This window comes from Delphinus delphis, chromosome 6 (assembly GCF_949987515.2).
Source record: "Delphinus delphis chromosome 6, mDelDel1.2, whole genome shotgun sequence".
NCBI classification, from domain to species: domain Eukaryota; kingdom Metazoa; phylum Chordata; class Mammalia; order Artiodactyla; family Delphinidae; genus Delphinus; species Delphinus delphis.
Window position 1 is genome coordinate 90,045,712 of NC_082688.1, and position 13,498 is coordinate 90,059,209.

General features: G+C 36.9%; 1 protein-coding gene across 1 annotated transcript in view; it reads right to left on the reverse strand.

The window, feature by feature from the left end:
• CENPP (centromere protein P) overlaps positions 1–13,498 on the reverse strand; it is a 223,929-nt gene that overhangs the window by 205,812 nt on the left and 4,619 nt on the right. Inside the window, exon 2 of the mRNA XM_060015048.1 lies at positions 98–279. Coding sequence (XP_059871031.1) covers positions 98–279 — 182 coding nt within the window. The remainder of the gene's footprint in view (positions 1–97; positions 280–13,498) is intronic.

Here is a 13,498-nt window from a genome sequence, read left to right on the forward strand (position 1 = left end):
TACTGCCATGGGCCCAGAATCAATCCCTGGTCGGGAAACTAAGATGCCACACAGTGCAGCCAAAAAAAAAAAAAGAAAGAAAGAAACTAATGCTTACTCTTTTCTGTCATCTCAGTGCTCGTTAGGTCCTCTGTCTTCTTGGAGTAATGTCTTATACTGATGCCAGTAAGCGTACTTAGAAACTGAATTTCTGATTCTAAATGTCCAAGATGACTTCTCAGATCTTTTGACAATTCCCATCCTTCAGAATCTGCTTGGTATGTTTCTCGAAATGATTTTCTAAAAAGCAAATACCACAAATAATTACTTCAATTAAGAAACCACTAATAAGTGTTTCAACTAGTATTTATAAATTTCTTCAAACCATTCCCATTTTATCCTTCTTACTCTCTTCCCATTGAAACTAGTAAGATTTTTCTTAAAGCCAGTAAGATTTTTCTTAAAACCAATGTGGCTACTAACACTGCAATCATTAATCTCAATATAAAACAAACCTAACCAAGTTATAATACCATTTTCCTACATATTAGAAACAGATATAAAATAAATTGTAACAGGAGTACTTTGTAAAATTAAAATGTCTGTTTAGGCTGGAATATTTAAAGTGTTCCAACCTAAATGTCTGATATCCCAAGATGCCTCAAACTATTTTAAAAGATATGATGAACCTAAAGACAAAATAAATCATCTAGCTTCAACTTCTAAAACAAGTGAAGTATCACAAAGCATTTTATACTCAGAAAGAGATTCTTGCGAAATTGAAGAGTATAGAGGTAAAAATTCCAAACAAATAACGAATAGCATAATCTCTAAACAACACTGTAATCAGATATTCTGCACTGAAAACATAGCTCTGTTTTCCTTGAAAAAAGTAAAATTTCAGCAAATAATCGCATTAAATGATATTTTATTTTTTGTAATCCTTTATTGCCATCATGCTATCAGCCACATTCTACACTGTTGACTTCCAGTATCTTAAACATGCTTTCCTTTCCTTCTGGGGCATGATTATCCTGATTCTCATTTTATATCTTGGGTCTTCCACTGTCCCTGCTTTTTGTCTCCCGTGTTAGAAGAAAACCCTAATACTCTTGCCTCTGCTCTTCTGAATATGCATTCTCTCATTCCAGAAGAATATCTGGTGATTAATCTCAGCTCTTTTATGCCAGTAACTCCTAAAACACACCTTTAATCATCTCTTCTTCCTGCAAGGTAGATTTAACTTGATAAAGCATCAAATGTTTTCTTCTTCAAATTAGTTTTTCCTTCAAATTTCCGTACTCTTGTTAATGATAAAATCTGTCCCCTGCTATAGCAGGTTCCATTTCTTGAGGGTCACCCTTGCTCTATTACTCCTCTCACATCTGGATCTGAGGTCATCTTTTCTGCCCCCCCACATAGCTATCCCTCCTTTTCTAATTCCACTACATTAGCCTATGTTCTTATGACCATATACCATGTCTATAAAGAATAACCTAACTGTATCTTCACACTCATATTTCAAAACTTGTATAAAGCCTGTAGAAATTTTTTAAACTTTGTTTTAATGCTAATTTAAAATATCACTATAAGTATATTCTATGTCATCTGAGAGACTACAACATGCTCTTTTGTATTTGCTTTTTGAAAATTAAATAGATAAAGCTAATGAACAAAAGAACAGAGATAATCTTTATATAAATGAGTTCCTTCCAAGTGAATACTAAACAATGACAGAGCAAACTACGGATGAAAATTTCAAGGTATTTCCAACAGAGCAAACTGATAAGAGAACTAAGTAATCACACTAAAGGACAGATATGCAGAACTCAAGAAAGAACTTGTGGCTGAGAAATGGAAAAATGGGGAGTTATTGTTTACTGGGTACAAAGTTTCTCTGTGGGACAATGAAATCATTTTAGAGATGGATAATGATGTGATGGTTGCACAACAATGTGAACTAAACTATATACTTTAAAAGGGTTAAAATGGTAAGTTTTATGTTATGTATATATTACCACAAAATAAAAAGATAACCTGTATATTCTCATTCATAGCAGTAATTTACTTTGAGCAAAACATCACTGGTCCATTACAATTAATGATGCTATTCTGAATGAATTGGGGATATGGGTTTTATGGTTTTGTAGTTTTATTTATTATTTGCAAATTTGTCTTAGTAGCATATTTTTTTTTGCCCAAAATTAGATGTTCACAAGAAGATTTTTTTCTTTAAAAGCAAATCTACACAAGACTTGAGTTTAAAACTCAATGATCTAGGATTCTATGAAGATGGCGGAGTAGGAAGCACCAGGAACCTATCTCCCCAACTAGGAAGCAATTGCAGTGGCGGAATCTGTCTGATATAACTTTTTTGGAACTCTGGAGACTGCTGAAGGCTTGCAACTTCATGGAGAAGGCTTAAACGTACGTTACAGTAAATCGTGGGCAATTTCAGCTCTTAGCACAGTAGTAGCTACCCATGCCCCCTCCAACAACATGGCAAGCAGCTGTGCACACGTTCTTGGAGCCACCTGCACACAGCTTAGGGGAGCAAGAGTGGGCAAAAAGGACTCTGTCCCCCAAATATTGAGTATCTGTGCTCCAGTTGCTGATTGCGGCTGCTGATCACAGAGAAGCAGACAAAGAGGAGGGTAGTCACTGCTGCAAGCCCCTACCCTCTGGCTGAGGTAGCATTAAGAATATTTAAAGAGCTGTTGCTTTTTGTTTCCCACCATCATTTTTGTCTTTTCTTTTTCAGGAGTCAGACATTAAAGACTAGGACATGAAAAATCAAACTAAATATGTGGGGAAAATTAGAAAATGATTGCACATACCCAAGTAAAAGCTCAGAAAAGACATAATTAGACATTAAGTTTACACTTCAGGCTGATCCTCAGCACACAGACAGCCTACAACAACAACAACAACAAAACAACCTAAAACAATAACAAAAAAGTGCAAACACTGGGGAAGAGGGGAGAGAAATCTGATTTCCAGAGTTACCACATTATTAAATTAAAATGTCCAGTGTTCAACAAAATATCACAAGGCATACAAAAAACAGAAAAGCATGGCCCATTCAAAGAAAAAAAATATTCAGAAGAATCTGTCCCTGAAAAAGACTTAATGGCAGATATATCAGACAAAGACTTTAAAACAGAAGTCTTAAAGATGCTCAAAGAAATAAAGGAAGATGTAGAGAAAGTTAAGAAGACGATTTGTGAACAAAATGGAAACATCAGTATAAAGACAGAAAACCAAAAAAAATTCTGGACCTGAAAAGTACAATAACTAAAATGAAAAATTCACCAGAGGAATTCAAAGGCAGATTTGAGCAGACAGAATAATGAATCAGTGAACTTGAAGATAAGACACTAGAAACGGAGACTGAGGAACAGAAGGAAAAAACACTGAAGAAAAGCAAACAGAGCCTAAGGGACGAGTGGGACACAACCACAAGGACCAGTGTATGCATTGTGGGAGTACCAGTAGGAAAAGCAAGAGGAAAAGGGGAAGAAAGACTATTTGAAGAAATAATGGTAAAGGGCTGCCCTGGGGGGGGCGCAGTGGTTAAGAATCCACCTGGCAATGCAGGGGACACAGGTTCGAGCCCTGGTCCGGGAGGATCCTACATGCTGCAGAGCAACTAAGCCCACGTGCCACAACTACTGAGCCTGCGAGCCACAAATACTGAGCCCGCATGGCACAACTACTGAAGCCTGCGCACCTAGAGCCCGTGCTCCGCAACAAGAGAAGCCACTGCAATAAGAAGCCCGTGCACTGCAACAAAGAGTAGCTCCCGCTCGCCACAACTAGAGAAAGCCTGCATGCAGCAACGAAGACTCAATGCAGCCAAAAATTAAAAAAAAAAAAAAAAAGAAATAATGGTAAAAAGTGTCCCAAACTTGATGAGAGACATGAAGGCTAACATTCAAAAAGCTCAACTAATTCTAAATAAGATGAACTCAAAGAGGGTCACAATGAGACATAATCAAATTTTCAAAAACCAAGGGTAAAGAGAGATTTTGAAAGCAGCAAGAGAAAAGCAAATCATCACATATAATGGATCCTCAATAATATAAGAGCAAATTTCTCATCAGAAGTTTTGGAGGCCAGAAAACAGCGGGCCAATACATTCAAAGTGCTAAACGAAGAAAACCATCAACCAACAATCCTTCTGGCAAAATTTTCTTTCAAAAGTGAGGAAGTGGGACTTCCCTGGTGCTAAGACTCCGAGCTCCCAGTGCAGGGGGCCTGGGTTTGATTCCTGGTCAGGGAACTAGATCCCACGTGCTGCAAATAAGAGTTCACATGCTGCAACTAAAGATCCTGTGCTCCGCAACTAAGACCCGGTGCAGCCAAATAAATAAATATTTTTAAAAAAAAAAGTGAGGAAGAAATCAACACATTTTCAAATAAACAAAAGCTGAGGAAGTTTGTTACCACTAGACATGACCTCCAAGAAATGCTCAAGGCAGTCCTGTAAAGTAAAATAAAAGTACACTAGACAATAACATGAAGCCATGTGGAGAAATAAAGATCTCAATAAAATTAGTATATGGGCATATAAAATCTACTAGTATGGTAACAATGGCTTGTAACTGAACTTCTTTTCCTACATGATTTAACATTTTAAAAAATTATTAGTCTGAAGGTACTATAACTTTCATCTGTAACTCCATGTTTTCTATAAAATTTAAGAGTGAATGCATTTAAAAGAATTATTAGTTTATGTTCAGGGGTACAAAAGTATTAAGATGTAATTCTGTGACATAAAAAAACAAAAACAGTGGGGATGGAGCTGTAAGCAGGCAGAATTTTTGTATGTTACTGAAATGAGGTGTGTATAAATTCAAATTAAGAGAGTTGTAACTTTAGCATATTATTTATAATCCCTCTGATAACCACAAAGAAAACAGCTAAAGAATGTTTATCAAAGCAAATGAGAAAGAAATTTAAGCACTTCTCAAAAGACAGAAATGCAGGAAATGAGGGACAAAAGAGCTTAAGGGCACACACAAGAAAAACAAAGAGCAAAATGACAGAAATAAATCTCTCCTTATAAGTACTTATTTAAATGTAAAGGGTTAAATCCTCCAAACAAAAGACTGAGTTTGGAAGAACTGATAAAACCACAGGCTTCAACCATATGCTGTCTATAAGAGAATCACTTCAGATACAAAGACTAAAAGTGAAAGGATGGAAAACGATACTCCATGCAAAAAGGAACCGAAAGAGAGCAGGGCTGGGGATACTAATATCAAACAAAATAGAGTTTAAGTCAAAAGAGGTTATAAGAGACAAAGAAAAATATATATATATATTAATGAAAGGTTCAATACAGCAAGACATAAAAATTATAAACATTTACAAACCTAATGACAGATATCAAAATACAGTTTTCCTTCAGTATCTGTAGGGTATTGGTTCCTTGACTCACCGCAAATACCAAAATCCATGGATGCAGAACCTGTGGATATGAAACCTGCAGATACAGAGCTGACTATATTTCAAAGCAAAAACTGAGACAGTTGAAGGGAGAAATAGTTCTACGTTCAAAGTGGCTACATAAGAGGATGATGAATTCACCCTCCTCCCATAGTCACACCAAATCTACACGTACATATGAAACAATTTTCTCTGAAAGAAACCCAAAAACTAGCTGAGCAGCTCCTACACATCAGGCAAATGAGAAAAAGCCTATGTTGAAATGGATAGTAGAGGCTGAGACACAATCCACATAAAAGCCACCTGTTGCACGGCAACCCACAATCAAGAGGGACTAACAACCCCGACCTGCTCCCTGAGGAGTGAAAGGTGTGAACAGCACAGCTGGCACCCCAAATTTTAAGACCAGCACCTGAGAGGCCCTAAAATAAGCCCCTAAAATATCTAGCTTTGAAAGCCAACAAGCCTTGGGTCCATGAGATTCACAAGGCTAAAGGGCAGCAGTCTCCAACCTTTTTGGCACCAGAGACCAGTTTCATGGAAGACAATTTTTTCACAGACCGGGGCGGGGATGGTTTCGGGAGGATTCAAGCACATTACATTTATTGTGCACTTTATTTCTATTATTATTACATTGTAATATGTAATGAAATAATTATACAACTTACCATAATGCTCATACGAGGTAGAGCTCAGGCGGTAATGTGACCTGTGGGGAGCAGCTGTAAATACAGATGAAGCTTCACTCACTCTGCCGCCACTCACCTCCTGCTGTGCAGCCCGGTTCCTAACAGGCCACAGACCGGTAGTGGTCCGTGGCCCAGGGGTTGGGGACCCCCACTATAGGGAACCAAGAAACAGTTCTTAAAGGGCTCATGCATGCAGACTCACCTACCCCGGAACCCAGCACAGAGGCAGCCAACAAAAAAGCAACCAGTGTTTCTGTTTAAGAGGCCTACTTCCTTACCTTAAAGCTTTGGCCTGAAGACTTCTAATTTAACATCATACAAGAGCCTACTTAAATACCTCCAAAGAAAGAGGCCAGAGCATCATCTTTGTACTCTCTCTGTCTTACTCCATATCACCAGTATCTCCTGGAAAGGAGTTTGTGCACTCTTTGGAACCCTGATTTTTGTGGTTGCTGCCCAGTTGGACACCTCTTATTCACTGGGCTCTGGCAGTCAACAGAACTTACAGCAGAACTTATTGTGGGTCCCGTAGCACTGTAACAAAAGGAGAAATAGTTCTTAAATGACTAATGGCCCCAGGGCACAGTGGAGATATAGCAGACTAAAATGCAGGCCTAATCTTACTGTGAAAGAGACAAATAAGCTTGTCTTCAGAACTGGAACCTGAGTGGCAGGCTTATCATTAAACACACATTCAGGGCCCAATTACAATCCTCTGCAGAGACTGAGGAGGCCAGAGGATGCTACCCTTCATGTTTTCCATCTGACCAGGCCCCAAGTCATCAGTGTCTCCAAGACAGGGGCTTGTGCACCCCAATTGTTGTGAATGCTGTCCAGAGGACACATCCCTTTATAGCCTGGCTCTGGTGGCCAGCAGGGCTTATGTTCACGATTTCGAAAGAAAAGTAACAAACAAAGAAACACTTCTTACCTGGCTATTACCAGGGCTCAGGGCAGAAGGAGCAGTCTTCCCTCGAGGTATATTTGTGTACTTTAAAAGCTCCTCCCTGGGGGCTTCCCTGGTGGCGCAGTGGTTGAGAGTCCGCCTGCCGATGCAGGGGACATGGGTTTGTGCCCCGGTCCGGGAGGATCCCACATGCCGCGGAGCGGCTGGGCCCGTGAGCCATGGCTGCTGAGCCTGCGCGTCTGGAGCCTGTGCTCCGCAACGGGAGAGGCCGCAACAGTGAGAGGCCCACGTACTGCCAAAAAAAAAAAAAAAAAAAAAAAAAAAAGCTCCTCCCTGAGCTTCTTCTTGCCAATCAGCCTGAATCTACCTGCTGACTGAGAACCTCCCTTTTGCGACACTGACAAGTCTTGAGGTACCCTCAACTACTGGGAGCAGCTAAGAATAAATAGGCTGCTTGGACAACACCAAGGTTTGAGAGAAAACCAAGACAGAGTTGAATAAAGTTCATCTACTACACGAGGTCACTCTTCCAAGACTGCAAGAGAGGGCTGTTTTATCTAATACATAGAAACAAACACAGAGAGTCAAGGAAATGAAGAAACACAGGAATATGTTCCAAATGAAAGGACAAGATAAAGCCTCAAGAAAATACCTTAATCAAATGGAGGTAAGTGATTTACCTTATAAGAAGTTCAAAATAATGATCATAAAGATGCTCACAGAGCTCAGGAGAACAATGGATAAACAAAATGAGAATTTCAACAAAGAGAGAGAAACTATAAGAAAATACCAGGTAGGGGTCATAGACCTGAAGACTACAATAACTGAACTGAAAAATTCAATAGAGGGGTTCAACATCAGACTAGATGAAGCAGTAAAAAGGATCAGTGAACTTGAAATTATGGCAATGTAAGTTATCCAATCAGAACAGCAAAAAGGAAAAAGAATGAAAAAGAAAAAAAGCTAAAATAGCTTAAAAGACTTATGGGGCAACAACAAATGGACCAGCTTTCAAATTATAGGGGTCCTTGAAGGAGAGGAGAGAAAGGGGCAGAAAACTTATTTGAAGAAATAATTGCAGGAAACTTTCCTAACCTGCGAAAAGAAACAGACATCAGATCTAGGAAGCATAGAGAGTACCAAATAAGAGGAACCTAAAGAGACCCACATCAGACACATTAAAATTAAAATATCAAAAGTTAAAGACAAGGAGAGAATCTTAAAAGCAGCAAGGGAAAAACAACTTGTTATGTACCAGGGAACCCCAAAAGACTATCAGAGTTTTCAGCAGAAACTCTGCAGGCCAGAAGGAAATGGCATGATATATCCAAAGGCTGACAGATAAAAACTGCCAACCAATAATACCCTACTGGCAGAGTGGTCCTTCAGAATTAAAGCAAAGATAGTCTTCCAGACAACCAAAAGCTAAAGGAGTTCATCACCACCAGATAGGCCCTACAAGAAATGTTAAAAGAACTTCTCTGACACAAAAGGTCAATATGTAGAAGCAGGAAACAAGAAAGTATAGTTCTCACTGGTAAAGGTGAATATATAGAAGAATTCAGAATAATCTAATGGTGCAATGGTGGTAGGTTAATCACCTAAAAGCTAATATGAAGGTTGAAAAACAAAAGTAGTAAAAACAACGATAAATACAACAATTTGTTATGGTATACACAATATAAGAAGACCTAAATTGTGACATCAAAAACATAAAACATTGGGGGAGGGAGTAAAAATGCAGAGATTTAGAATGTGTTAGAACTTAAGTTATTGTCAACTTAAAACAGACGTTATAAACATGTTTTATGTAACCCTCATGGTACCCACAGAGCAAAAAGCTACAGTAGACACAAAAAAGATAAAAAGGAATCTAAGCATACCACTATAGAAAATCACCGAATCACAAAAGGAGAGAGCTAGAGATGAAGAAAGGAGCAATGGAATTACAAAACTTCCAGAAAATAAAATGGCAATAAGCACACACCTATCATAAATTACTTTAAATACAAATGGACTAAATTCTTCAATCAAAAAGCACAGAGTGGCTGACTAGATTTAAAAACCAACAAAAGACCCATCATGCTGCTTACAAGATACTCACTTCAGATGTAAGGACATACACACTGAAAGTGAAGGGATGGAAAAAGATATTCCATCCAGATGGAAACTAAAAGGAAGCTAAAGTAGCATATTTACATCAGAAAAAAAAAGGCTTTAAGACAAAGTTGTAATAAGAGACAAAGGTGGTCATTATATAATCATAAAGGAGTTAATCCAAGAGGACACAGTGGTAAATATTTATGCACCCAATATAGGAGCACCTAAATGTATAAAACAATATTAACAGACCTTAAAGAGAGAAATAGACAGCAATACAATAGTAAGGGATTTTAGCACACCACTTACATCGACATGTAGATCATCCAAAGAGAAAATCAATAAAGAAACATTGGTCTTAAATGACACATTTAGACCTTAAGAACTTAACAGACATATACAGAATATTCCACTCAAAAGAAAGACTACACATTCTTCCCAAGCACACAAGGAACATTCTCCAGGATAAGCCATATGTCAAGCCACAAAACGAGTCTTAATAAATTTAAGAAGACTGAAATTATATCAAGCATCTTTTCCAACCACAATGATATTATACTAGAAATAAATTACAAGAAAACTAGAAAATTCACAAATATATGGAGATTAAACAACATCCTACCGAATGACTGAATGAGTCAAAAGAAAAATCAAAAGAGAAGTAAAAAAGTACCATGAGACAAATGGAAACAGAAATAAAACACACCAAACTGTGGGCTGTAGCAAAAGCCATTCTCAGAGGGAAGTTCATAGCAATAAAAAGCAGTAACAAAACATCTCAAATAAAAAACAAATGAAGCCCAAAGTTAGTAGAGGGAAATATCAAAGATCAGAGAAGGAAAAGAATGAAATACAGCCTAAAAAGGTGATAGAAAAGATCAAGGAAACCAAGAGCTGGTTAGTCAAAAAGTAAAAAAATAGACAAAACTTTAGCTAGAATAATCAAAAAGAGAGAGAGAGAGAGAGAGAGAGAAGACACAAATAAAATCAAAATGAAAGAAGAGACATTACAACTGACACCACAGAAACACAAACGAAACCACTCACGTCATAACAAAGTATGAAAAATTATATGCCAACAAACTGGACAATCCAGATAAAACAGAAAAACTTCTAGAAACATAGAACAAGACTGAATCATGAAGAAACAGAAAAACTGAGCAGACAATTAATAATAAGGAAATTGAATTAGTGTTTAAAATCCTACCTACAAATAAAAGTCCAGGACCAGATGGCTTCACTAGTGAATTCTACCAAATATTTAAAGAAGCAAACCAATCCTTCTCAAACTCTTCCAAAAAACAGAAGAGAGGGAAAACTTACAAAATCATTTTATGAGGCCTTTACCCTGATACCAAACTCAGACATGAACACTACAAGAAAAGAAAATTATAAGGCCAATATCCCTGATGAACATAAACATAAGTCCTCAACAAACCATTAACAAAGCTAATTCAGCAATACGTTAAGCAACATACACCAGGAACAACTGGGATTTAGTCCAGGAATGCAAGAATGGTTCAAATCTGCAAATCAGTCTGATACACCCCATTAACAGAATGAAGGATAAAAACCATGTGATCATCTCAATAGATGCAGAAAAATGTCTGACAAAATTCAACATCCATTTATGATCAAAATTCTTAACAAAGTGGGTATAGAGGAAATTTACCTCAAAATAATAAAGGCCACATGACAAGTCCACAGCTAACATACTGAACAGTGAAAAGCAGAAAGTTTTTCCTCTGAGTTCAGGAACAAGACAAAGGATGCTCACTTTCACCACACTTATTCAACATAGTAATGGCAGTCCTAGCCAGAACAGGTAGACAAGAAAAAGAAATAAAAGGCACTCAAATCAGAAAGGAAGAAGTAACACTAAGTATTTGCAGATGACATGATATTATTTAGAGAAAACCCCAAAGACTCTACCGTAAAACTGTTAAAACTAGGAAACAAACTAGTAAAGTTGCAGGATACAAAACCAATACAAAAATCTGTTGTGTTTCTATACACTAATAACAAACTATCAGAAAAAGAAAATAAGAAACCAATCCCATATATAACTGCATCAAAAAGAATTAAATACCTAGGAATAAATTTAACAAAGGAGGTAAAAGACCTATACACTGAAAATTATAAGACACTGAAAAAAGAAACTGACAAAATACTAATATTTGAAAAGATATTCCATACTCATGGATAAGAAGAATATTGTTTAAATGTCCATACTACCCAATGCAATCACCAGATTCAATACAATTTCTAACAAAATTCCAATAGCATTTTTCACAGAAATAGGAAAAAATCCTACTGTTTGTATGGAACCACAAAAGACCTGGAATAGCTAAAGAATTCTTGAGAAAGAACAATCCTGGAGGCATCAAAAGTCTTGATTTCAAACTAGATTACAAAGCTATAGTAACGAAAGCAATATAGTATTGGCATAAAACAGACACATAGATCAACAGAAGAGAAAAAAAAGCCCAGAAATAAACCCATTCATATATGGTCAATTAATTTATGACAAAGAAGCCAAGAATACACAATGGGGAAAGGACAGTTTCTTCAATAAATGGGTTGGGAAAACTGTACAGCCAGAAGAAAAAGGAAGAAGGAACCACTATCTTACACCATACACAAAAGTTAACTTAAAATGGATTAAAGACCTGAAACTATAAAAATCCTAGAAGAAAACATAAGCAGTGAGCTCCTTGACATTGGTCCTGTCAATAATTTTTTGGATTTGCCACGAAATGTTAGGCCAGAAAAGCAAAAATAAACAACAAGTAGAAGTACATCAAATTAAAAAGCTTCTAGACAGCAAAGGAAACCATCAACAAAGTGAAAAGGAAACCTATGGAATGTAAGAAAATATATGCAACTTATTTATCCCCTAAGGAGTCAATATCCAAAATGTATAAGGAACTCATACAACTGAATAGCAAAAATCCACATACAATCTAAAATGAGCAAAGGATTTCAACAGACATTTTTCCAAAGAAGACATACAGAAGGCCATGAGGTACATGAAAAGGTGCTCAGCATCACTAATCATCAGGGAAATACAAATCAAAACAATAAAAAGACATAACCTCACACTTCTTAGAACGGTTATTATCAAAAATGCAAGAAACAACAGGTGTTGGTGAGGATGTGGAGAAATAAGAATACTCGTGCACTGTTGGTGGCAATTTAAATTTATGCAGCCACTACTGAAAACAGTATGGAGGGTCCTCAGAAAGTGAAAAATAGAACTACCAGGGAAATTGACAGTAACACAATAATAGTAGAGGACTTAAACACCCCACTTTCACCAACGGACAGGTCACCCAAAGTGAAAATAAAAAAGGAAACACAAGCTTTAAATGACACACTAAACAAGAGGGACTTCACTGATATTTATAGGACATTCCGTTCAAAAACAACAGAATACAATTTCTTCTCAAGTCCTCATGGAACATTCTCCAGGATAGACCATATCTTGGATCACAAATCAAGCCTTGGTAAATTAAAGAAAACTGAAATCATAACAAGTATCTTTTCCGACCACAATGCTATGAAACTAGACATCAATTACAGGAAAAAACTGTAAAAAATACAAACACGTGGAGGCTAAACAATACACTACTAAATAACCAAGAGATCACTGAAGAAATCAAAGAGGAAATCAAAAAATACCTAGAACAAATGACAATGAAAACACAACGACCCAAAACTTATGGGATGCAGCAAAAGCAGTTCTAAGAGGGAAGTTTACAGAAATACAATCCTACCTCAAGAAACAAGAAAAATCTCAAATAAACAACCTAAACTTACACCTAAAGCAATTAGAAAAAGAAGAACCAAAAAAACCCAAAGTTAGCAGAAGGAAAGAAATTATAAAGATCAGATCAGAAATAAATGAAAAACAAATGAAAGAAACAATAGCAAAGATCAATAAAACTAAAAGCTGGTTCCTTGAGAAGATAAACAAAATTGATAAACCATTAGCCAGACTCATCAAGAACAAAAGGGAGAAGACTCAAATCAATAGAATTAGAAATGAAAAAGGAGAAGTAACAACTGACACTGCAGAAATACAAAAGATCATGAGAGATTACTACAAGCAACTCTATGCCAATAAAATGGACAACCTGGAAGAAATGGACAAATTTTAGAAATGCACAACCTGCCAAGACTGAATCAGGAAGAAATAGAAAATATGAACAGACCAATCACAAGCACTGAAATTGAAACTGTGATTAAAAATCTTCCAACAAACAAAAGCCCAGGACCAGATGGCTTCACAGGCGAATTCTATCAAACATTTAGGGAAGAGCTGACACCTATCCTTCTCAAACTCTTCCAAAATATAGCAGAGGGAGGAACA